General features: G+C 52.7%; 2 protein-coding genes across 5 annotated transcripts in view; one reads left to right on the top strand and one right to left on the bottom strand.

Moving 5' to 3' along the window:
• Positions 1 to 18,404, top strand: part of SMARCB1 (SWI/SNF related, matrix associated, actin dependent regulator of chromatin, subfamily b, member 1) — a 36,362-nt gene extending 17,958 nt beyond the window's left edge. For 2 of the 3 annotated variants that reach the window (XM_040619525.1, XM_040619524.1), the window contains exons 6-9: positions 3,797 to 3,963; positions 10,261 to 10,451; positions 17,506 to 17,637; positions 18,058 to 18,404. In XM_040619525.1, the coding sequence (XP_040475459.1) occupies positions 3,797 to 3,963; positions 10,261 to 10,451; positions 17,506 to 17,637; positions 18,058 to 18,097 (530 nt within the window). In that variant the 3' untranslated portion in view covers positions 18,098 to 18,404. Of the gene's footprint in view, positions 1 to 3,796; positions 3,964 to 10,260; positions 10,452 to 15,756; positions 15,816 to 17,505; positions 17,638 to 18,057 lie in introns of all 3 variants that reach the window. The other variant, XM_040619526.1, reaches the window with a different exon arrangement.
• A 2,097-nt stretch (positions 18,405 to 20,501) lies between these two features.
• Positions 20,502 to 22,927, bottom strand: DERL3 (derlin 3). 2 transcript variants are annotated; one of them, XM_008697605.2, is made up of 7 exons: positions 22,766 to 22,927; positions 22,587 to 22,652; positions 22,429 to 22,502; positions 22,197 to 22,290; positions 21,477 to 21,672; positions 20,820 to 20,910; positions 20,502 to 20,716 (listed from the first exon to the last, which is right to left on the bottom strand). In XM_008697605.2, exons 1-7 carry the CDS (start codon positions 22,856 to 22,858, stop codon positions 20,635 to 20,637), a joined length of 696 nt encoding a protein of 231 aa, XP_008695827.2. In that variant the 5' UTR covers positions 22,859 to 22,927; the 3' UTR covers positions 20,502 to 20,634. The 2 variants fall into 2 exon arrangements, with proteins under 2 accessions (XP_008695827.2, XP_040475455.1); XM_040619521.1 differs by lacking the exons at positions 20,502 to 20,716; positions 20,820 to 20,910 and having other exon boundaries at positions 21,114 to 21,672.
• Between the last annotated feature and the right edge of the window lie 703 nt (positions 22,928 to 23,630).

Raw genomic sequence — 23,630 nt, 5'->3', positions numbered from 1 at the left:
AATATGGGACATATGCCATCTAAACCATGTCATGGGTCATAAAACAAACCTCAACAAATTTAAAAGAATTGAAATTGTACATTATGTGTTCTTCAACCAGAATGGACTCAAATGCTTGTAAACTAAACAACACATTTCTAACTAATTCATGGTTCAAAGAGGAAATCTAAAGGGAAATGAATGTATACATGGACCTGAATGAAAATATCACATACCAAAATTTGTAGGATATAGCTAAAGTATAGGGTAGTTTGTAGCATCAGTGTTTACAGTAGAAAAGTGGAAAAGTTTCAAATCTATAATCTCCCACCTCAAGAATTGAGAAAAGGAAAAGCAAAATGAAACCAAAACAAGCAGAAGGCAGGACATAATAGAGCAGAAATCAATGAAATTGAAAACAAAAACTATGGAGAAAATTAATGAAATATAGCTGATACTTTGAAAAGCTCAGTAAAATTGACAAACCTAGCAGGACTGACAACAAAAGATGAAAACAAAAATTACTAAATTCTGGAATGAAATGGGCTATCACTACAGACCCTGCAGATATCAAAAGGCAGTACCACAAAAGCTCTACATACATAAATTTGACAATTTAGACAAAATGGAGCAATTTCTTATAGAACATATGCTACCACAATTCACTCAGTATCAAATAGATGATTCGAGTTGCCCTATGACTATTAAGAAATATGATTCATAATTTAAAAACCTCCCCAAAAGGAAATTTCCAGGCACAGATGGTGGCTCTGAAGAATTTTACCAAACATTTAAAGAAGAATTAACATACATTCTCTGCAATAGAGGAGGGAAATACTTCCAGAAAATAGAAGAGGGAATGCTTCCCAATGAATTTTACTTTTCTTCCCCCAATGCATGGCTTTTCAATGCATTGCTTTACAAAGCTTGTATTACCTTGATATCAAAACTAAAGACAGTACAGAAAAACTAAACTATAGACAAGTATCCCTAATGATTATAGACACATAAGTCCCCCCCCCCTTTTTTTTTTTTAAGTAGGTTTATGCTTAGCATGGAGCCCAATCCAGGGCTTGAACTCACAATCCCGAGATCAGGAACTGAGCTAAGATCAAAGAGTCAGACACTTAACCGACTGAGCCACCCAGGCACCAGATCACCTAAATCCTTTTTTTTTTTTTTTTTTTTAAGATTTTATGTATTCATTTGACAGAGATAGAGACAGCCAGCGAGAGAGGGAATACAAGCAGGGGGAGTGGGAGAGAAAGAAGCAGGCTCCCAGCGGAGGAGCCTGATGTGGGGCTCGATCCCAGAATGCCGGGACCACGCCCTGAGCCGAAGGCAGACGCTTAACGACTGAGCCACCCAGGCGCCCGCAGATCACCTAAATCCTTAACAAAACATTAACAAACAGATTTCAGCAATATATAAAAAGAGTTATAGACCATGACTCAAGTAGGATTTGTTATTCCGGGGATGCAAATCTAGTTAAATATTTGAAAATCGATCAACATAAACCACCATATTAACAGACTAAAAAAGAAAAACCAGATGATATCAATATGATGCAGAAAAAAACATTTAACAAAGCACATCCTTGATTAAAAACTAAGAAAAATGGGAACAGAGGGAAACTACTTCAATTTAATAAAGAGTATCTACAAAATATCTTAGAGCTAACATATTTAATGGTGAGAGACTGAATGCTTTCTGCCTATGATCAGGGACAAAGCAAAGATGCTGCTCTCATCACTCTTGTTCCTAGCCAGTGTATTCGGGCAAGAAAATTAAATTTAAAAAACATACAGATCAGAAAGAAAGAAATTAAACTGCCCCTATTTGGGAGCGCCTGGGTGGCTCAGTCAGTTGGGTGGCTGACTCTTGATTTTGGCTTGGGTCATGATCTTGGGGTCCTAGGATTGAGCCCCCACATTGAGCTCTGCCCTCATTGGGGATTCTGCTTCCAGATTCTACCTTTACCTCTGCCCCTTTCCCTGCTCACACTCTCCATCTCTCTCTAAAATCTTAAAACACAAATAAGTAAACTGTCCCTATTTGTAGATGACACGATTGCCTACATAGAAAATCACAAGAGATCTGCAAAAAACCCTGCTAACACTAATGATTGAGTTCAACAGGGTCACAGGATACAAGATGTACATGCAAAAATCAATTGTATTTCTATGTACTATTGGTGAACACATGGACACTCAAAAATACATTACCATTTACATTCACTCAATAAAAAAAGGAATACTTTGGGGGCATCTGGGCAGTGCAGTTGGTTGAGCAACCAACTCTTGGTTTTGGCTCAGGTCATGATCTCAGGGTCGTGGCATCAGGCTCCACGTTCAGCACGGAGTCTGCTTGGGATTATCTCTCCCTCTGCTCCTGCCCCATACCCCATGCACATGTGAGTTCTCCGTCTCTAAAAATCAATAAATCTTTAAAAAAAGAAAAGCAATACTTTGGTGTAAATGTAGCAGACAGGTACAGGACTTGTCTGCCAAAAACTACAAAACACTAATAAAATTAATTAAAGAAGATCTAAATAAATGGACAGGCATACCATGTTCATGGATTAAAATACTCAAGATGTCAGTTCCTCTAAATTGATACACAAGTTGAATGCATTTCCTGTGAGAATTTCAGCAAGACTTTTTGTACATATAGACAAAGTTATCTAAAATTTCTATGGAAAAGCAAAGGAACTAGAATAACTAAAGCAATTTTGAAAAAGAATAAAGTAGGTGGAATCAGTCTCCCCAGTCTCGTCTTAATATGTAGCTACAGTAATCAAGACTGCATATTAATGTACAATTATCTCAGACTAAAAAGTTTAATATGATCTGCATATTGTTCTCATAGGGTGCTTCATAGGGCACTTCCGCTCCATGCTGCAATCTCCAAAATTAACTACAGTTGCTTGCTATATGAGTTACTGATCATAGACTGCCTGAGTGTTCTGGGTCTGCCCTGATGGTACTGTTAGGATGGCTGGTCTCTAGCCCTTCTGGGCTAGCGAGGAAATAGTCGGGTAAGTTGTTGAGCAGACCTGGTTCTTGAGGATGGAATCATGCCATGTACCAATAAGGGGATTCATCCTTGACTTTGTTCTTGTCTGTGGCTCATCCCAGAAGTGATGCATGGCCATTAAAGTTTGGGTTACAACAACAGAGCAGAACAGAGAGAAAACATTTGATCACATGGGACCTTGCTGTAATCTGGCCAGTTGCAAGTGACTCCTGCAAGTTCATATCTGGTGTGGGTACATTTCCAAGATCCAGTGTCCATTTACACCTGCATATTTGTCACCTTGTTATGTGTATATGCTGCCCAGAAAGTCAGAAACTGAGGAAAGGTCCATAAAAAGCCATAAGTAACCTAATATCTCAAGGATTTCTCTATTGGGGAGGAAGTGGTGAATGATTATTATCTGCCAGTGGGACACTGACCTCAAAGTGACTTCTCTTGAAGGAGACTGTGCTGTTTTGCTCAGGCTTCCATAACAAAGTACCAGACTGGATGGCTTAAACTACAATTTATTTCCTCTCAGGTGTGGAGTCTAGAAGTCCCAGATCAAGGTGTCAAAGGATTGTGTATGTGGAATGAGGGCCAGAAGGGGGTGATGCTCGTCCTGTGCTTCCTCCCCCAGCCTCATGTCTGGGAGGGTCACCTTCAGTTGTCGTTCTCTTCATCCTCAGCTTTGTTGGGGAGGTCTAGTAGAGGAGGAAGGGGATGGGGAGGCTAGGGCCAAACATGGTGAAGTTGGGTCCTGCAATCATTTGGCAATTCCTTCCCTTTCTCCTGATTTCAGAGAAGCTGATGACCCCTGAGATGTTTTCAGAAATCCTCTGCGATGACCTGGATTTGAACCCGCTGACATTTGTGCCGGCCATCGCCTCTGCCATCAGACAGCAGATAGAGTCCTACCCCACGGACAGCATCCTTGAGGATCAGTCAGACCAGCGTGTTATCATTAAGGTGGGCAGCTCTTCACTCTGCTCCAGGGCCTTCCTCGTCCTGGGTGGGTCATTGGGTGCTGAGAGTACATTGAGGCCTTGGACTCTTCTGGCTTTGGGGTCCATGCTGTGGGATTGGACTTCGTGAAAGCTGTCTTAAAGGTAGCATGTGGCTGTTTACCCCAGGAATGGTTGTGGGCTGATTTCTCTGAGTAAGAAATGTATTCTGGATGTGTTCAGGGCACTGCCAGGTGTTGAGCACAGCCCGGATGGTACAGAGGAGATGAAGCCAGCGGCCAGGTAGAGCAGGGAAGCCCACGGTGAGATGAACAGCAGTGCCACACACTTCCTGTGGACTGGCTGGGTCAACCACACTTCCCACTGTCTAGTAACCCACCTGCGTTCTAGGGGGAAGATGCTGCCTTACCTGTTGTGTTACAGGTGAGGAGGTTGCCACATGGAGAGGTGACATCACCTGCCCCATACTGCACAGCTGATAAGTGGTAGTGCTGAGATTTGGACCTAGGCCTGCCTGCTGCAGAGCCTGCTTGGTGTGAGGTGTTATCTCACTGTGGCTTTGATTTGCATATCTGTTAATTAGTGACACTGAATATCTATCATGTGCCTATTGGTCAGTTGTAGATCTTTGGAGAAATGTGTTCAAGTTCTTTGCCTTTTTTTAATCAGATATTTTGTTCTTTTGTTGTTGAGTTTAATAAGTTCTTTATATATTGTGGATATCAGTACTTTATCAGATATGTGATTTGCAAATATTTTGTCCCGTTTTGTAGGTTGCCTTTTTACTCTTTTGACAGTGTCTTTTGATGCGTAAAAGTTTTTATTTTGATGAAGTCCAGTTTGTCTTTTCATTTGTTCCTGTGCCCTTGGTCTCATATCTAAGAAATCACTGTCAAATCCAATGTCATGAAGCTTTTCTCTGTTTTCTTTTAATAGCTTTATGGTTTTAGGTCTTATATTTGGGTCTTTCATCCATTTTGAGTTAATTTTTATGTATGGTGTTAGGTAAGGGTCCAACTTCATTCTTTTTTAGGTGGATAGCCTATTTTCTCAGCATCATCTGTGGAAGTGACTGTCCTTTCCACATTGAATGGTCTTGGCACCCTTGTCAAAAATCATTTGCCTGTATATTTGGGCATTTATTTCTGGGATTTCTATTTTGTTAGTCTGTATGTTTGTTTTTATGTCAGTACCATACTGTTTGATTATTGTAGCTTCTGAAATTAGGATGTGTGAGTCTTCCAGGTTTGGTCTTCTTTTTCAAGATTGTTTTGACTATTCAGGGTACTTTAGATTCAGTTTAAGTTAAGATGGATTTTTATTCTATTTCTGCAAAAAACATTGTTGAAATTTTGGTAGGGATTACAATGAATTCGAAAATTGCTTTGGATAGTCTTGACATCTTAATAATACTCAGTCTTCCAATCCATGAGCATGGGATATCTTTCCATTTATTTATGCTTTCTTTCATTTCTTTGAGCAATGTTTTGTAATTTTAATTCTACGGGTCTTCCACCTCTTTGATTAAGTTAATTCATAAGTATTTTATTCTTTTTGATGCTGTTCTGAATGAAATTGTTCTCCGTTTTTTTTCAGATTGTTTATTATTAGTGTGTGGAAATGCAGCTGATGGTTGTGTGTTGACTTTGTATCTTGTTGCTTTGCTGAATTTATTAGTTCTAACAGTTTTTTTCTGTAATCTTCAGGGTTTTCTACATATAAGATCATATCATCTGTAAATAGAAGTAAACTTCTTCCTTTCCAATTTGGATACCTTTTATTTCTTTTTCTTACCTAATTTCTCTGGCTAGAAATTCCAGTACTGTGTTGACTAGAAGTGACAAGAGCAAGCATCCTTGGCCAGTTCCTGATCTTAAAGGAAAAGCTTTCTGGTTTTCACCATTGAATATGATGTTCACTGTAGGCTTTTCATATACGGATTTTATTATGTTGAAGTAGTTTTTTTTTTCTTTTTTTTTTTTTTTTAAGATTTTATTTATTTATTTGACAGAGAGAGACAGCCAGCAAGAGAGGGAACACAAGCAGGGGGAGTGGGAGAGGGAGAAGCAGGCTCCTAGCAGAGAAGCCTGATGTGGGGCTCGATCCCAGAACGCTGGGATCACGCCCTGAGCCGAAGGCAGATGCTTAATGACTGCGCCACCCAGGTGCCCCGAAGTAGTTTTTTCTTTTTGTAGTTTGTTGAGTGTTTTTATTATGAAAGTTTGTTAAATTTTGTCAGATGCTTTTTCTGCATTAGTTGAGGTGATCATGTCGGTTTTGTTTTTCAGTCTGTTAATGTGGTGTGTTACATTGGTCAGTTTTTATATTGAACCATCTTTGCATTGCTAGAATAAATCTCATTTGGCCATGGTATATAATTCTTTTAATATGCCACTAAATTCAGTTTGCTAGTATTTTATTAAAGATTCTTATATCGATGTTTATAAGGAATATTGGTCTGGAGTTTTCCTTTCTTGTAGTATCTGGCTTTGATATCTGGACAACGAATTATGAAGTGTCCACTCCTCTTCAGTTTTTTGACAGAATTTGAAAAGGATTGGTGCTAGTTCTTCTTTAAGTGTTGGTAGAATTCACCAGTGAAGCCATCGGGACCCAGGGCTTTTCTTTGTGGGGAAGTTTTTGTTTACTCATTTAGTCTCCTGACTAGTTCATTTCTTTTTCTTTTCTTTTCCTTACTTTTCTTTTTCTTTTTTCTTTTCTTTTTCTTCTTCTTTTTTTTTAAATTATAATATGGAGCTTGAACTCGTGACCCGAGATCAAGAATTGCATGTTCTGGGGCACCTGGGTGGCTAAGTCAGTTAAGCATCTGCCTTCGGCTCAGGTCATGATCCCAGATCCTGGGATCAAGTCCCGCTGTTTGGCTCCTTGCTTGGAGGGGAGCCTGCTTTTCCCTCTGTCTGCTCCTCCCCCTGCTTGTACTCACTCTTGCTCTCTCTCTGACAAATAAGTAAATTAAAAAAAAAAAAAAAAGAACAACAAAAAAAAGACTTGCATGTTCTACTGACTAAGCCAGCCAGGTGCCACCTGCTTAATTTCTTTTGGGAGAAATACAATACAAGTCTGTTTTTCTTTTTCTTTTTTTTTTTTTTTTTTTAAAGATTTTATTTATTTATTTGACAGAGAGAGAGACAGCCAGCGAGAGAGGGAACACAAGCAGGGGGAGTGGGAGAGGAAGAAGCAGGCTCATAGTGGAGGAGCCTGATGTGGGGCTCGATCCCATAACGCTGGGATCACGCCCTGAGCCGAAGGCAGACACTTAACTGCTGTGCCACCCAGGCGCCCCACAAGTCTGTTTTTCTTAACCCATTTTAGTTTCATATTATGGCCAACCAGCAGGAAAAGGGCATGACTGAGAAAGAAGGGGAACTTCATAGAGAAATGGGGGCAGTGGGAGCCTCACCTGCATTCTCATGCATAGCCTCTTACCTCTGAAGGATGGCCCTGAGGACTCTGCTCTGTGCCGAATCTTTGTCCTGTAACTGTAGTGGGGAAGTGGCCTCATGGAGTTAGCCACACCCACCAACATGCTTCCAGGTGGTGGGGTTGGCCACGAGCAGGGTCCTCATGAGTCTGACCAGCTGGCTTCCTGATATTTTTCTCAGAATTTTTTTGTTTTGTTTTAAATCCTGATGGAGCTTGTGGGCGACCGTACAGAAAGTTGTTAGGCAGTTGAAAATCTGCCGGGAGCTGCCACCATCTCTCCTGACCAGAGGCTTTCCTGACCAGGGCCCTTCAGGCCCTCCATCCCACCTGTCATCCCCACCCCCAGGTTGGGTTTCCTGCCCAGCTCTGACACAAGGGCCCGCTGGCACCAAGGTCGGACACAGCTGGCCCAGAGAAGTCTTGCTGCTGTGGGATAGTGCTGTGTCTCTCAGGTCAGAGCCTTCATGGGCATGGTGGCCTAGGGGGATAGCGCCCATCTTGTAGGGGAGGCAACTGAAGGTCACATCCAAGGTTTGGGTCAAGGGGACGCAAGGAGATCTGGGTGCTTCTGGGAGGCTGTTCTTTGTTGTCTGGCTCCTGGGACACGGTGAAGAACAGGGATCTTTGCCGCGATGGCACCTGAGGAGTGTCTGTCTCCACAAAGGGGTGCCTTAGCCTGGAGCAGCCACCTACAGATGTTCTCGGGGACTCTGGGACTGTAGCCCAGACCTGGCTGCCATTACCAGGGCACCTGGCGCAGGTTGGCTCTGCTCAGTTTTGGGGGGCTGGGGGGCTCAGGGCTTCCTACATGTCAAGCCATCAGGTTCTACGGGGCTGGCCAGGCTCTTTCTATGCAGATGTGTGTGGTGATAAGGGTTGGTGGCTGGGGAGCTGGGGGGAGCCTGGCCCCCATGCTGTATGACTATTCAGGGGTCCTAGCTCTGCCTCATCTCTGAGCCCACTCAGAGTCCAGCCGCTCCTCACCGCCCCACCATCCCCACGGCTAGATGGCTCCCTCCGGCAGGGGACTCAGTGGCAGCCAGTGTCTCTTCTCTGCTCAAAACACTCCACAGGCCTTCCAGATCCCTTTGTGGAAACTGGAGCTCTTAGGACAGCCTCAGGCCCAACTCTGCTAGGACCCTTCTCTCCAAGGAGCCACATGGCCTGCTCTCTCTGCCCATTCAGTTCTTCCTAAAATGCTGCCTCCCCCAGGAGGCCTTCTTGGGTCTCCTGGCTAATGTGGCCTCCTGTGCACTTCTGTCCCTCCCCTCATTTTCTCTTTAGGACTTGGCCACACGACAGGTACCATACATCCCCATACTTAACTTGCTTATTAGGTGTCTCTCCCTCAACTGGAACGTCAGCCCACGAAGGTGGTTTTTTGTCGGTCGTAATCACCGTTGCATTCCCGGTGCCTCTCCTTAATAGGCACACGATCTATATTTTTTAATAGATGCAAGCATTAATGACCGGTTACTGGCAGGGGACGGGTGCCCCAGTCTGCGTGGTGCCCCCTGGTGTCCAGGAGGACTCCTGCCATTACCCCTCCCCACCAGCCGGGGCACGGCTTGCTGGGGCTGCGTGTCAATGGCTACACGGGTTGGTCCTGTTTGGTCCTATTTTATGTTTTTCTGTGGGCTTCCTGCTGCTTCCCATCTTTTTGGTCCGAGCGTGCCCTCAGGGCTCACTGGGCATTTGGTTCTATTCTGCAGACCATCATTGGTCGGTCGCCCAGCATGAGCAGAGCATGGAAATGGGAAAGGACAGGGGGTTTGTTGGCAGTGAGTGAAAAGTGGTGTGCGGGGTACAGAGGTGCAGGGCTTTGTGAACAGGGACAGGGAATGGGGTCCCACGCTTCTCTGAGGGCAGCAAGGTGGGCCCTGAGCAGTGGCCACCCTGATCTTTGTCTTAAAAAGCTGAGCATAGGGCGCCTGGGTGGCTCAGTCGTTAAAATCTTTAAAAAAAAAAAAGCTAAGCATGGGGGCGCATGGGTGGCTCAGTCGGTTAAGCGCCTGCCTTCAGCTCAGGTCAGGATCCCAGGGTCCTGGGATCGAGCCCTGCATCAGGCTCTCTGCTCAGTGGAGAGCCTGTTTCTCCCTCTCCCTCTACTGCTCCCCCTGCTTGTCTGCTCTGTCAATAACTAAATAAAATCTTAAAAAAAAAAAAAAAAAGCTGAGCATGCAGGGATAGTAGGGTGAACGGCAGGTGCACTGTGGGCTGCTTACCTGGAGAGCAGTGAGGGGTGGTACCAGCCCCATAGAGCCATAGGAGGAGCCTCAAGGACACAGAGCCCAGGGAACACAGCCAGACTGTGATGAGTCCTTCCTGTTTCAGAGCAGGCCTGCTCATCTGTGGTGTGAGGAGTAAAGATGGTGGTTCCAAGTGCAGGTGTCAGTGGGGAGCTCCTGGGGCTCAGACTGTGTTCCGTCTTGGTCTGGGTGCTGCACGGGCAGGGCCCAGACCCTCTCCTGGTGGCAGGTTGCATGTCAGCAGGATGTCTGCTGGGAGCGTGGTGGGCGGGGCTGGCCATGGGCCTCTGCTGCCCACCCAGGCTTGGCAGGCGCCTGTGGGCTATTCAGGTGGGATGTGCGTCTGTGATCACACTTACTAGGATGGGCGACTGCCAGGTCTTGAGCCAGAGCGCCTTGTGGCAGGTATGTGGTGTCATCTCCATTTTCTGGATGGGGACGTGTGGCCAGAAGGACAAGGGCCAGCCCCAGTTCTCAGCTAGTAAGTTGTGAGCAGGGTCCAGCCCGGCCTGGTGGCTCCCAAGTAAGCTCTCTTACCTCCGTGAGGCCTCCCAAGGTTGGGCGCGGTTCTGACTCCTCTCACGTGTGTTCTTTGGTTCTTGCCCCAGCTGAACATCCACGTGGGAAACATTTCGCTGGTGGACCAGTTTGAGTGGGACATGTCAGAGAAGGAGAACTCACCAGAGAAGTTTGCCCTGAAGCTGTGCTCAGAGCTGGGGCTGGGTGGGGAGTTTGTCACTACCATTGCCTACAGCATCCGGGGACAGCTGAGCTGGCATCAGAAGACCTACGCCTTCAGGTAGGAGACCACATGCGCCCTGCCCTCATTCCTCTGCAAACCCATTTTAGGGAAAAGACGTCTCCCTGCGTGTGGTGATACTTTTGGGTCTCTCTGGAGCCTCAGCCAGCTCAGTGGCCCTTTGTTGGCTTGTTCCTCCCGCCTCATGTGTCTCAGTAGCCAGGCTCCCATCCTCATTATGGTGGGGGGGAATGACTCTAAGCGGGGGGTGTATCTGCCCCCTCCGTACCCAGTAGTGCCTCCCCACCAACTGCCCAGGGCCACACGCTGCTGCCAGTAGCCCCTCTGCACCCTCCCACCCTGCCGCCCCTGTACTCTTGCCCAGACTTCTCCTCTGTCAGGGACAGATCGGCCACTCCAGGAGTTGTCATCTGATGGACTTGCTGTTTATCTCAAACATGGGCTGCTCCAAATAGTTCTCCCTAGCTGGTGAGAGTCAGGGATCTCCAGCAGTTTCTTTTTACTGTTGTATCTTGCCGTCATTAAGTCAGAGACTAGTCGAGCACCCATGTTGGCTGGACCCCATACTGGGGGCCATGAAAGGTAAAGCGCCACATCCAGGCTGCCTGTGAAGGTGGAAGTGTAAACAGAACATTCCAGTCCAGTGTCCTGTGTGCCAGGGTGGGGATGGACCAGGGGACGGGGGCTTCTGGAGAGGCAGATGTGGCTTTCCCATTGGTGGTGGCCCCGGAGTGCGGAGAGTGCGGGCCTGGTAGAGGGGGGGTTGGTGAGTGTTTGCTGAGAGGAACCAGCCCTGTTCCCTGAGCTCCTTTTCCCCTTGGGAGAGTGCAGTCTGGGGGTGGCCCTGAGTATCCCTGCATCAAAACAGGATGTTAGGATTTATTCTGCTCATCAAACTGTCATCGTCTGCTTTTGGCGATCGTTACTCAGGGACAGCAGCCTAAAATGGCACATGAAATGCAAGTACGAAGGTCTTTGCAAAGATATGACAGTTAATGGAGCTCGTGAGTATGTTTGTGTCTCAGCTGATTTTCCCAGAAATCCCAGGAGACTGACTGCTTTCTGACTGCTTCCTGTAAATCTGAGCAAGAGAGAAGGAATGACCGTACACTTTCAGGTCTTGAGATCCTAGTCCTGGGAAACCACTGAGCTCCGTGGGGGTCCAAGCACCGCCTACGCTCCCGGCATCCGGCTGAGACAGCACATACGTCCCCTCCCGTAACCTCCCAGCAGCCCTGCTGCCCAGGTGGTCCTGCTTCACAGACAGGGTCCAGGACCTGCCTGGGAGGAGGCGTCTGTGAGCCACGATGTGACGGTGTCTGACTCTTGTGAGAGTCTGGCTGACGTGCGGCTGTGCTGCCTGTTCATGCCGTGCTTGAGCCAAGGCCGATGGGCGTGAAGACCGGTCTGGGGTGGCCTCGCTCCCTGGAGTGCCCCCTGGAGTCCTGGGAGGTGGTGATGTGGTACAGGTCATGGGAGTGACCTCCACCCCAGGTACCTCATTCCCCAGATGCTGATTGGGTCAGAATTCACATTCTGACTGGCAGATGGGGTGGGGGTGGGGTTGTCATGCTGCTCAAAGCAGCAGGACCCTGAGGGTGGCGGCATATGTGGCGGTGTCCCTCCTGCTCTGATCCCGGGGTGATCCCAGGCATTCTCCTAAAGCCCCTGCCAAGGCCTCAGGCTGTTGGCAGTGTGCCAGACAGTTCAAGAGCAGCCCCCCTCGGGAGTCCCTGGTGGCGGCCGGTCAGGACTTAACAGACGATCCCCTCCCCCGCCCTCTCAGAAGCCACTTAATGAATTCCAGCCGGTGGACAGGGAGCATCGCAGAGCCCCGGCCACTGCAGTCTGTAGTGCTGAGTCTGCAGGCTTCTCATCCTTGGGATGGAGGGCAGGGCTGCTTACCGGAGACCGGGGTGAGCACACCTCCCCTCTCCAGCAGCCCGGGCCAGCCAGGCCAATGGGACACAGACTGCCTGGGATCTGGGAGGCAGCCCCCGCGCCTCTTTTGCATTGGGATGGCTGCTTACATTTTTGCAGCTGACCAGGCCTCCTGAGCTCCTCATGCTAGGCCCAGCTCGCCCATCGTGTGTGCTGTGTGTGGTCTGGGCAGCTGGATGCTCTGGAGAGAGCTTGCAAGACAGGAAGGGGAGCTTAGGGTCAGAGGCTGTCTTGATGTAGGCTTCATTGTCCAGGGGACGGAACTGTGGCCTTCTAAGGCAAGCAAGGAAGGGGACTGCGACTTCTGTCTCTTGACCCTGACCCACATTATCACTGCTGCACAATGCCATCCCTTGGGGGCTCAGACTGCTCTTGACTCTCCCCAGGGAGACCAATGTCAGTCCTTCTCTCTGGGCCGCTGCCTGGGGGGAGTAGAGTGGGCTGCCACGTCCCCAGGGCCAGGGGCCACTTGGTCTACAGAGGGTGGGACCAGGAGCTCTGGCCTGGTCTCTGCTACACCCAAAGCTTGGCAACTGCTGAGTCACATGACTCCTTAAAAGGGGCTTTAAATCCTGGGCCTCCGTCATCCCTTGTTGTAAATGCTCTGCCTTCCTGCAAGCCAGTCCTGTCTGTCTCCCTCCAGACCGGCTGCAGTGCCGTCCTCAGTGATGGTGGCCTTGAGTTTTGCCCACGGTGGAGCAAGACGAGCTGCTGGTCATAGGACATGTGTGAGCGGAGGCCGAATGTCCGCGAACAAGTGGAGGGAGCCAGGGCAGAGAACAGGCTGCTTCCCTCCGGCCGTGGGACGGGCAGGCCTGATGTGCGCAAGCATGGGGAGGGGCACAGCATGTGGCAAACAGATTGGGGGCCCCAAGCTCCTGGAGGAGAGCTGAACCAGAGCGGCACATAGATGTCCAGGGGCCAGAGGAATGGAACAAAGACAGTGAGTGGCAGGAGGGCGATAGGGCTACACCATGGGAAGGGCCTGGGCGGAGCAGCGTGTGCAAGGCTGTCAGACATTCCGCCAAACCTGTGAGCCGCTACCTGTGAGGAAAGTTGCATCAGTAGAGTTACTGCCTCCCCGCCCCCGCAGGCCAACCCTGTGCCCGCGGCTGGGAGCAGAGAAGTAGTAGTCCCTGCCTTGCAGAGGAGACTTGTGTGTGGCCACCGAAGGTACTGGAGGCTGCAGGCCCGAGGAGGGAGCATGAAACCCCAGAGGATGCTGGCCGGGCAGGGTGCTGGCCGGGAGGAAGCTGGGGATGGGCAAAGGGTCAGAGAACCTGGCAGCTGGGCCTGATGGGGGACGGAGAGGCGGTGTCACTGCGCAGATCAGGGTTGGGAGGCACCAGGGTCATTTCGGACTTGTCGACCGGAGCCACAGAGGTTACTCCTGGAACTCTGCCCACCTGACGGCAGCAGCGCCGGCCGGCCTGCTTTTCCGCTCGTAGGACCACTTCCTTGAGGTATAGTGTACGTACGGTCTGGTCCAGCCCGCTCGCATGAGCTTTGTAGGGTCCGCAGTGACGCAGCCATCAGAGTTCGAGAGTGTTTCCATCACCCCAAAGGAAGCCTCGCCTCCTTTCCCGGCCATCGCCCTGCCCCCACGGCTCTCAGCCCTGGGCAGCTTCTGATCTGCTTTCCATCGCGTTGCCTGTTCTGGGTTCTCAATATAAATAGAATCCTAGAACACATGGTCTTTTGTGGTTGGCTTCTTAGTAGCTCATCTCCCTGTGGTAGCCTGTATCAGCTCCATTCCTTTTTGGGGCTGAGTACTAGCTTGTCATACAGATGGACCGTATTGTATTTACCCAGCCAGCAGGGGATGGACAGTTGGGTTGTTGTCCCTTCTCGGCTGTTAAGAGTAGTGCTGCAAGCATTTGTGTACAGGTTTTTGTTTCAACACCTTTTTTCAGTGCTCTTGGGTAGACACTAGGAGTGGAATTGCTGGGTCACGTGATAGCTGTGTTTAGCATTTGGAGGGACTGCCCGACTGCTTTCCAAAGGAGCCGCCCCATTTTACTTTCCCGCCAGCAGAGCCAGGCTTCTGGTCCCTCCACATCCTCGCCAACATTTCTTATCTGACTTTGTGATTCTAGCCATCCTAGGGGAGGGGGATGGGGGATCTCGTGATTTTGATTTGCGTTTCCCTGGCCACTAATGACCTTGAGCATCTTCTTGGGTGGCATTGGGCATTAGTATATCACCTTTGGAAAAATGGCTGCTCAAGTCCCGTTTTTTAATTGGGTCATTTGTATTTTTATTATTGAGTTGTAAGTGTTCTTTATATATTCTAAATATGAGTTCCTTATCAGAGATATGGTTTGCAAATATTTTCTCCCACTTTGAGGGTTGTCTTTCCACTTTAATGACTGTGTCCTTTGAAGCACAAAAGTTTTATTTTTTTAATTTTTATATTTTATTTATTTTTGTACATAATCTCCACACCCAAGTGGGGCTTGAACCTACAACCTCGAGATCAAGATTCTCATGCTCCACCCACTGAGCCAGCCGGGTGCCCCTGAAGCACAGAAGTTTTAAGTTTTAATGTAGTCCAATTTATTTTTTCTTTTGTTGCCTGTGTTTGTGTGTGTGTGTGTGTGTGTGTGTATTTTAAGATTCTACTTTTAACTAATCTCTACATCCATCATGGGGTTTGAACGCACAACCCCGAGATCAAGAGTCTCATGCCCCACCGACGGAGCCAGCCAGGAGCCCCCACCTGTGCCCTTTTTAATGTGATGCCTATGAACCGCTGCCTAACCCAGCAGGTCATCTTTTCGCAGCGCCATTTGTTGGAAAGACTGCTCTTTCCCCATTTTGTAGACTTTGGCACTGTGTAAAAATCAGTTGACCATGAAGAGGGTGACGTCAAGTTTTGTCTCCACCTGCTCCCAGTTGAGTGGCTGTGAGCAGGTCATTTCCCTCAAAGACTGTCCTTCTCATTTGTGACGTGGGCATCGTAGTGCTTCTTGGCTGGCATTTTGTATCACGTAAGGACAGAAAAGAGAAATCACACAAACATAACCCTACAAGCTGCAGCCCCGGGCCCTCTGTCACCTCAGCCACAGCCCTCCCCTGCCTGGGTTCTCTGTCCCCACCTGGACTCTGAAGGGTGGTAGGAACATCTGGGATCCCGGGTGACCTTGAAGCCATGATGCAGAATCCCCTCAGAGGAGCGGGAGGCAAGGTGGCCCCCCGGCCTGTGTGTTTGTCCCAAACCCGAGGCGGGCCTGCTGGCTCTCGGCCCACTCTTACAGGGTTGGACGGAGCAGTTGCTATTTTAGAACAAACCCACTGGAGTGGAATCTTCCCAGAGCCAAGGGGAGGTAAACAAAGGGGCCTCCAGGACGTACTCACGAGCTCTTGTTTAAATTAAGAGGAAAACATGTTTTGCTCCCCTCAGCGTGGGCTTGGCGCCTTTCATGTCTGTCCTCCCGAGGAAGGCGGCTGTGAGCCCTCGAGGTGAGGAATGATGTTTGGGTCTGTGGCTGGGTGGCTCAGGATTGCCAGACCACCGCACTGGCTGCAGAGCAGCTGTCAGGAGCTGCTGAGGAGGGGTGGCCTCCGGAAACCACGGGTGGGGGCTTGGCGCATCCCCTGTCACTGGCCTCTGAGTCACCAGCACAAGCATGGGCTTCAGGGCCTAGCTTCAGCAGCCAGAGGTGAGCCCCACTTCTGCAGAGGGGCCTGGGTAGCCCTGGGTTGTGGTGACAGCCTCAGCCCATGCACTGGGCTGTGCCCCGTCTTCTCATGGTCCCTGCGACTCCAGAATGAGGAGAATAGCACAGGGAGGCCGGAACAGGCCCTTGGCTGCTGTGTGCCCACTGGCAGCGGGAGGAACAGAGCCTCTAGTCAGACCTGGGTGGATGCCCCTTCCAGTGGGCCACTCACAGCCTTGGGCACAGGTTACAGGGGGACTCTGTGACAAGGCTTGTGCCCCTAGGGAGCTCCTTCGGTGGACATACACTGGCTGCTTTAAATAACAGTAATCCTCTGAAAAGCTTTCATAGCGATGATACCGTTGCTGTTTTCCAGATGAAGTATCGAAACCAAGGCCGCCAGATCAGGGGCCCGTCCTCTTTTATTCTGTCAGTGTCCTCCAGGTGCCTCCCCTGGGCCCCACCCGCCTTTACTCTTCCCAGGCGAACCACATTCTGCAGGTGGGCAGACACCTGATAGGGCTGCAGTGGAGCAGGGCTGGTCTTCTGGGGGTGCTGAGCCTCGGGAGACAGGTGCAGGCCGCCCAGCTGGGGGAGAGAGGAAAAGGGCCTGGGGAGGCCGCGGTGGTGACAGTGGGAAGGGGGTGGGAGAGGTCACTGTTAGGGCCACGCTCCGAGGCTCCCAGGCCAGGAGTTTGAGCTGTGAGCTCTGAAGCATCCTTGCTTCTTCAGCCTCCTGTCACATAGGCTTGGAAACCAAGGCGCAGAGAAGCGGCAGGCAGCTGTGTCCTCCCTCCCATGGTGCTCCTGTGTGTGTCTGCCCCCACCCCAAACCCACCCTATCTCTCCTTGGCAAGAGGGCGCACAGGTGGCCATCGGGGTGGTCACTGAGGGGCTGCGGAGTGTAGTGATCAGGGGACAAGGATCCCAGGCGCAGCTGCCTGCCCTAAGCAAATAGCCCAGCTCTCTGGGGTTTGGTTGGGCCAGTGAGTGGACTGAGGGGCGAGTGTGCAGAATCTTCAGGAGAGGCCGGCCCAGCGGCCTTCATGATGAGGCATCGAGGCTGGTGGGTCCTGGCCCTGGGCACTGAGTGGGGTAGACCACCCTCCTCTGCCTCCCCGGCAACACTGGTTATGGGGAACACCCGCCCCAGCCTTGTAGACCAGAGACACCGAGGCAGCAACAAGTTTGAGAGTGCTTTGAAGAGAAGCTGTTGTTGTGGGGGGACCTGGCATCTCCAGTGACTCTGCCTGGAGGTTTGGGTGACAGCAGTGACCGGGCCACTCCTCTCAGGAGTGCTGTTCTGAGGAGCCGGCACGGAAACGGCCCAGTAGGGAGGAGGCAGAGGAGGTAGCCGGAAAGGGCTGGGCCTTCCTGCCATGCCCTGGCTCCAGCGTTCTGGCAGGGGGTGGACACTGGTTTCTGGGGGGCTTTTCTAGCTGCTGTTCTGTGAACTAGCAGTTACTACCCCCTACACCACCCCTGGCCCACAGTGAGAACCCCCTACCCACGGTGGAGATCGCCATCAGGAACACAGGTGATGCTGACCAGTGGTGCCCCCTGCTGGAGACTCTGACAGACGCCGAGATGGAAAAGAAGATCCGCGACCAGGACAGGAACACAAGGTACCCCCACCCCTCTAGGCCCCCTGCAGCTGGCTCTGCCCAAAGGCCCTGTCGTGAAGGCAGGGGAGGGACCCGGTGACCTGGTTTCTGGGAGGGTACTGAGTTGCCAGAGGCAGGCCCCTAGGTGATAAGTCCCAGTCTAGCCCCTGGGTGGGTTTCTCTGCAGGGAACAAAAATAAGCCCTTAGATTGGGTCTGACCACAGCCCAGACCTATGTGTCTGGAGCCCTGGAGACGTAGGCAGGACCTGAGCAAGCTAGAGAGGGGGCAGCCTCAGGGCCTCAAGCAACAGGCGTAGGCCCAGTGAGGGGCTAGAGATCCCCCCCCCCCGCCCCGCCCATGTCCTGTCTCTGTCCCCACTCCCCTGGCTGCACTAGAGATCCCTGGGGCATCTGGGTCACCACGTACTCTCCTCCTGCAGGCGTATGAGGCGTCTTGCCAACACTGCCCCAGCCTGGTAACCAGCCCATCGGTGCATGGCTCCCACGGAGCGTTCGGAAGATTGGACCGCCTCTCCTTCATCTTCTGGCAAGGAGGAAGGCAAAGGGGGCAGGCCGGGGCCATGAGGAGCTCCATGAGGAGCATGGGGTGTTGGGAGGGCTTCCGGTCACCCTTTGGTGGGCACACATTCCATTTGTTGAGCCCCAGTCCCCACCCAAGTCTCTGGTCAGAAAGAGGCCTCGTTTTTGGGTTGTGTTTTGTTTTTGTATAGGAGCCCCAGGTAGGGCTAGCAACACTTTTTAAATAAAGACAACAGGTCATATTCCATTTTTTCAAAGTGGTAGCATAAAAATAAGAAAGGGGACGAGGAGCAGGGTCTGGCTGCGGTGGTGTGTGGCCAAGGCTGGCATGCCAGGCCTCGCGCCCTTCTGTGCCTCAGAGCCCCAGGTGGGCAGGTGGGGGCTGAGAAGTCTGCATCCAAGGCCAACCGGAGCACAGCCGTGCTTTTCCTCAGGCCCTCAGCCTGCCGCCCACCACCTGCACCGTCCTCGTACAGACGGACAGAAGTGAGGTCATGAGGCTCACAGGGCAGGGGGCCCACTTACCTTTCAGTGACAGCCCCACCCCACCCCCTTTGCTTGGCCTTGTGAAGCAGCTTAGGCTTTCCTGCTGTCCTTGGGCTCTGCTCTGTCCAGATTGTTGTGTGTCCCACCCCGCCCCCGCGCCCCCCCCCAGCCAGGCCAGCTCCTCGCTCTCAGGTCGGTTGTGAGGAATAAGTCACGTGGAGCAGCACGCCTGCCTGGGGCCGGCCTTGGGGGGATGTGGTGTGTTGAGAAGGAGGCATAGCCCCGGGCCTCTCCTCAGCTCTGCCTCCAATGAGCTGCTTGTCCCCTCTGCATCCTTATCTAATGTGGAAGTGTCCCCACTCTACAGAAGGGCCATGGGCTCCATGAGGGTGGCACGTGTGGGTCTCTGAGCCGAGCCGAGCACTGCTTGGTGAACTGGGCACACAGCTGCAGTCTTAGAACAGACCCCCAGCACTGGGCTGGTGCCTTCAGCTGCCGCAGGTCTTCCCTGTCAGGTCAGGGCTGCTCTGCTCCCCAGGAGCATGGCAGGAGCATGATGCCACTTGGCTCCCAGCCTGAGCCCCACACTGGCCAAGGGCAGAGCTCTTGAGTAGGAATTGGGGTCTTGATTGCCAGGATATAGGGGTAGATGGGCCTGGCCCTCTGGGCTGGGGGTCCTATGATCATGTCCTGGGACATGACAGCTCCTGCCCCCAGGAAGTTTATACTCAAGCGCCCTGCCCTTCATCCAGGACTGCAACTTGCTGGAGCCCCACAGCAAGGAGATCGTTGGGCTTCACTGGAAGGCCCTGAACAGAGAGGAAGATTCCAGGACCAGGCTCTGCTGGCCTTGGAGACAAGTGGGCTCCATTGCTGAAGGGTTTGCTTGGTCCATGTGTCCCTACAACTGGTGGGATGGAATGAATACCACCCACCTCAGCCCCTCTGAGCAGGCTAGCCCAGCAGGCCCAGGGGCTGAGCCCTCACTCGGAGCACTGCCAGCCCAACTGCTGCAGAGCCAGCTGCGACTTCACACGGTTTCCGTACAAAATTAAAGTCAGACTCCGTGGTGAATACTTGCTTCATCCATGAACGTGACAGCCTACAGCTGGAGGAGTCCCTGTGCCGCTGGTGTTCCAGGAATAAACCATCGTTCCGACTGGTCTAGGGCAATGAGGAAAGTTGGCCAGGTTGTCTGGTGCCCACTTTACCAAAGAAAAAGGTGAGCTGTGGGATCAGATCAGGCTCCCATGGTCCTCAGCTAGAAACATCAGGGAGAGAACTTTGTAGAACTCTGCCAAGGTGAAAATTTCTCAAAGCTCTGGGGTTGCAGAAAGGGCAGAGGACCCCGTCCTGGCCCTCTGCTGCACCTGACCCCATGGAGCCTTGGCCAAGTCCACTGACTGCTCAGCTGGAAAGTGGGGCAAAGGTCCACTTGTTGCCGATGAGGGACAGGAGGAGCCAAGTAAGGCATCAGCCTGAGGGTACCATGGGCAGGATCCCCGGCAAACTGGGCTTGGATGACAGGGACATCCCAGTCCTGGCCCAGCCAGTGAGAGCTGGCCAGCCCCCTTGCTGCCTGGCCAGGAGCAAGATCCGTGCAGGTGGGATTTGCCCAAGGCTCCAAGGCATTGGCAAAACTGGAATGAGAACCCCGCATATGCCATCTGTGAGCTCAAAGCTGCTGGGCAACTGTGGGCAGGTTCTTGACCCCCTCTGGGCCTCCCATCCTACCACCTACAGTTGGTCTGAGAGGGCAGGCCAGGCTTGGTGGCCCTAGGTCAAGGCCAGCAGCAGCTGCCCAGCGTGGAGGGATGTGGCCAGGCAAGGCAGGGAGCCAGCGCTGTTGGCAAAGAGATGCAGGTCATTCTTGTTTATTTGGGTGGGCCCTGGGCACCAGCCCCGTCTCCAGGACAGGTTGCTCTCCTGTAAGCGGGAGCTGAGGGTGGAATGGAGGCCTGCCAGAGGCCTGGGGCTGGCCCTGGGTAGGGTCATTGCTGCAGGGGTCCTGGCTGCTCCTCCGGGAGGGGCAGGTAATCGGGGTCTTCCTGTGGGGCATCCAGTAGCAGCTTCCTGTAGGGAGGGGCCCACACTGAGCCGAGGCCAGCAGGCATCCCCACTGGTGTAGGGAGCCATCTGAAGGAGGGCAGCGGGAGAACTCATCTGTAGCACTCACAGGAAGCTGGGGGTCAGCAGCAGCCTCTTGCCTCCAGGCTGGTTGGGGAAGACATCCTCTAGGAAGTAGTAAATGTGGCCCACAGCAATCCCTGTAGGAGAGCCACGGATGGCTGAAGCCACTCTCCACAGTCCAGAGCCTGGGGCTGGCACAGCCTGCTCCGTGCCTCCATGCACAGTTCCGGAGGCACAGCCAGGCCAAGCAACCTCAGGCCCCAGAGTATGAGTAGCTAATGTTCCGCACAGACTGCCAGCCCCAGGGGCGGGGGGGGGGGGGGGGGGGGGAGGACAGGGTTGACCCTGAAAAACAGGCTTACCTAGCCCAGAAGTGGGCAGGACCTGGGGGGAAAGGCCTGAGAACATGGGAGGAATAGGAGCCAAGGCTGGAACCTTAACACACCTTTCCCCACCCTAGTTGGGACCCACACGAGCATCAGTACACCTGAAGATGGGGAGCCTGTAGCTGTCTGGCTTGTTCAGGGGCCAGAAGAACAGAGGAGCTGGCAGGGCAGGAAGAGGGGGTGGGAGGACAGATGAGAGGTCCAGTGCCGGTGGGAGGGAGGGCTCTGGCACAGCAGCCAGCCTGGGGTGGCCCTCCCAAAGACCATCAGGTACCAGACAGCCTGTTTGGGGAGGGCGGATGCACAGGCAGGCTCACCCAGCAGGTCCACGAGAATCGAGTTGCCCAGCAGCAGAGAGAAACCCATGAGTGCCCAGGGCAGGAATGGTGCCTGGAAGGTGAGGAGGCCGAAGAAGTTGACCCTCACTCGGGGGTTGCGGCGGCTCCATACGTACACCAGCATGACTGTGAGGGCCTGGCCCAGAAAGAACAGGCTGCCCAGGAGCCCCAGCAGCTGAGCCAGAGTCAAGGTGCTGGAGGCCTTCTCCTGGTGCAGGCCTCAGAGCCCCTGCCCAGGACCCCCTCTGACTTGCTAACCCCCTGGAATCCTCCCTAGTTTCCCTTCCCTCATCACCCCTATGTGCCATTCCCCTGTCAAGATGTGCCCTTACAGTCAAGGCCACGCTATGGCCTTCAGGCCCCATGTGATCTGCCCTGCTTGTCCACCGCCCCAGCCTCCAAACACTGCCCCTCACGGTCCCAGTTTCTCCTGGCTACTGGCCTGCAGGGCATGCAGGGCTCAGCCCCCAAGCACCCCACCTGGCTCTCCTGCACATCACCCTGTGGTATTCTGTGTACAGCACTGAAGAGCTGGCGCGGACAGCCGGAGCTGAGCACACGATGGGCGCTAAATACGTCCTAAGCTGGAGTGAACTACTCTGTCCCTCACCGGCCCGGGCGCTCTTGTCAGGCCCCAGGCCAGCACGGGCTGGACCCAGAGGCCCTGCGACCTGAAGTTTCAGAGCCCGGGAAGGATACGGTCATGAGGACACCCCCGAAGAGAAACATGAAGACGAAGTCGGCCGTGCGGCCGCGGAAGGAACCCTCCTCCAGCATGCGGCAGTAGCGGAACCTGCGGCGTCCGTAAAGGAAGTGCCACCGGGCGGAGCCTCAGTTTCCCCACTCTGGGCCGCCCCCAGCCCGGAGAGCCGACCCTCAGCCCGGCGAGCCTCCCACCGCCCTACGCCTGGGTCCGCGCGGCACAGGATACACGAAGAGCATGTTAAAGAAGAAGCTGAATCCCAGGGGCCCGAAGAAGAGGAAGTTGGTGACAAGCCTCCAGACCTACGGAGATGGGGGAAAGACTGACGGTCAGGCTCCTGGCAGGCAGGTCCCGGCTGTCGGGTGCAACGGGCGGGGCCGCCTCACCTGGAACTTCCGGAACACGAGGTGCGGGTTGAAATAGAGCTGGAAGGGGCTGAGGAGCTCCAGTTGCTGCGGAACCAGGGGCGCGTCAGCTGCTGCCCCAGGGAATCCAGCGGTAACCATGACGACACCCCTCCCGGGCTGCAGACATGGAGATGCCCCCACCCTCCCGGCCAGCTTACCACAGCAGCGGTGGTAAGGACGCAGGCCGCGGTATAGGCCCGCGTCACCGCGGGTACCTGCAGGAACTCGGCCGTCAGTCCCTGCCACGCCATTGAAACTTCTCTGACACGCGTGGCCCAACCTGCTGCGCGCTCTTTAACCCGCCTCCAAGCCCCGCCTCACTCCCGAATTTGGCCAATCCGCGTCGGAGGCGCAGCGCGCCCAGGGTCGAGGGAGGGACCCTGGGCCCGGTAACCAATAGGAGGAGGAAGCGGGAAGCCGACGGCGGGACGGGGGGGGTGGGCGGGTCGGGACCAAAGAGCAGGCCCCACAGTTGAGCACGTGGCGGTTGTTGTGATGGCTGTCGTGGCGGCGCGGGAGAACGTGTGGCCAATGAGGAACGGGTTACTTCGCGGCAAGCTAGAGAGAACCAATAGCAAGGACCCACAAGACTTTGGAGGCGGGGCTAAGAGTACTCCGCGAGTGAGGATGAGGCAGGACCAGGAACTGCGAGGCCGGAAGGGGCGGGGTCACACTGGGATGTGGGGAAGGCGGGACCAATGCGAGTCTCGTGTGGAGGCTCTGTGATTAAACCTAGGGTCGCCTGCTACTCGGTCCCGTCTTTCTCCCCTACTGAGAACCAAAGACAGTGCCACCTGGCCCACAACAGAGGAGGCGTTCAGCACTGTGTGCAACCACCCCCCACCCCCGCCGCGGTCCACCTGACCCCTCGCCGACTCCTGTGCGGAATCTTCCCCAAGACACCAGAGTGCCGACACCGCCCAGAACAAGTGGACGGGCTGGAGAAGCCCTCATCACTTTTTTTAAAAAAGATTTTATTTGTTTATTTGACAGAATGAAAGAGAGCACGTGCACAAGCAGGGG

The sequence above is a fragment of the Ursus maritimus genome, unplaced genomic scaffold (assembly GCF_017311325.1).
Source record: "Ursus maritimus isolate PB19 unplaced genomic scaffold, ASM1731132v1 scaffold_33, whole genome shotgun sequence".
Lineage (NCBI taxonomy): Eukaryota > Metazoa > Chordata > Mammalia > Carnivora > Ursidae > Ursus > Ursus maritimus.
The sequence above is the reverse complement of the archived record's forward strand: the minus strand, read 5'-3'. Positions and strand labels throughout refer to the sequence as shown.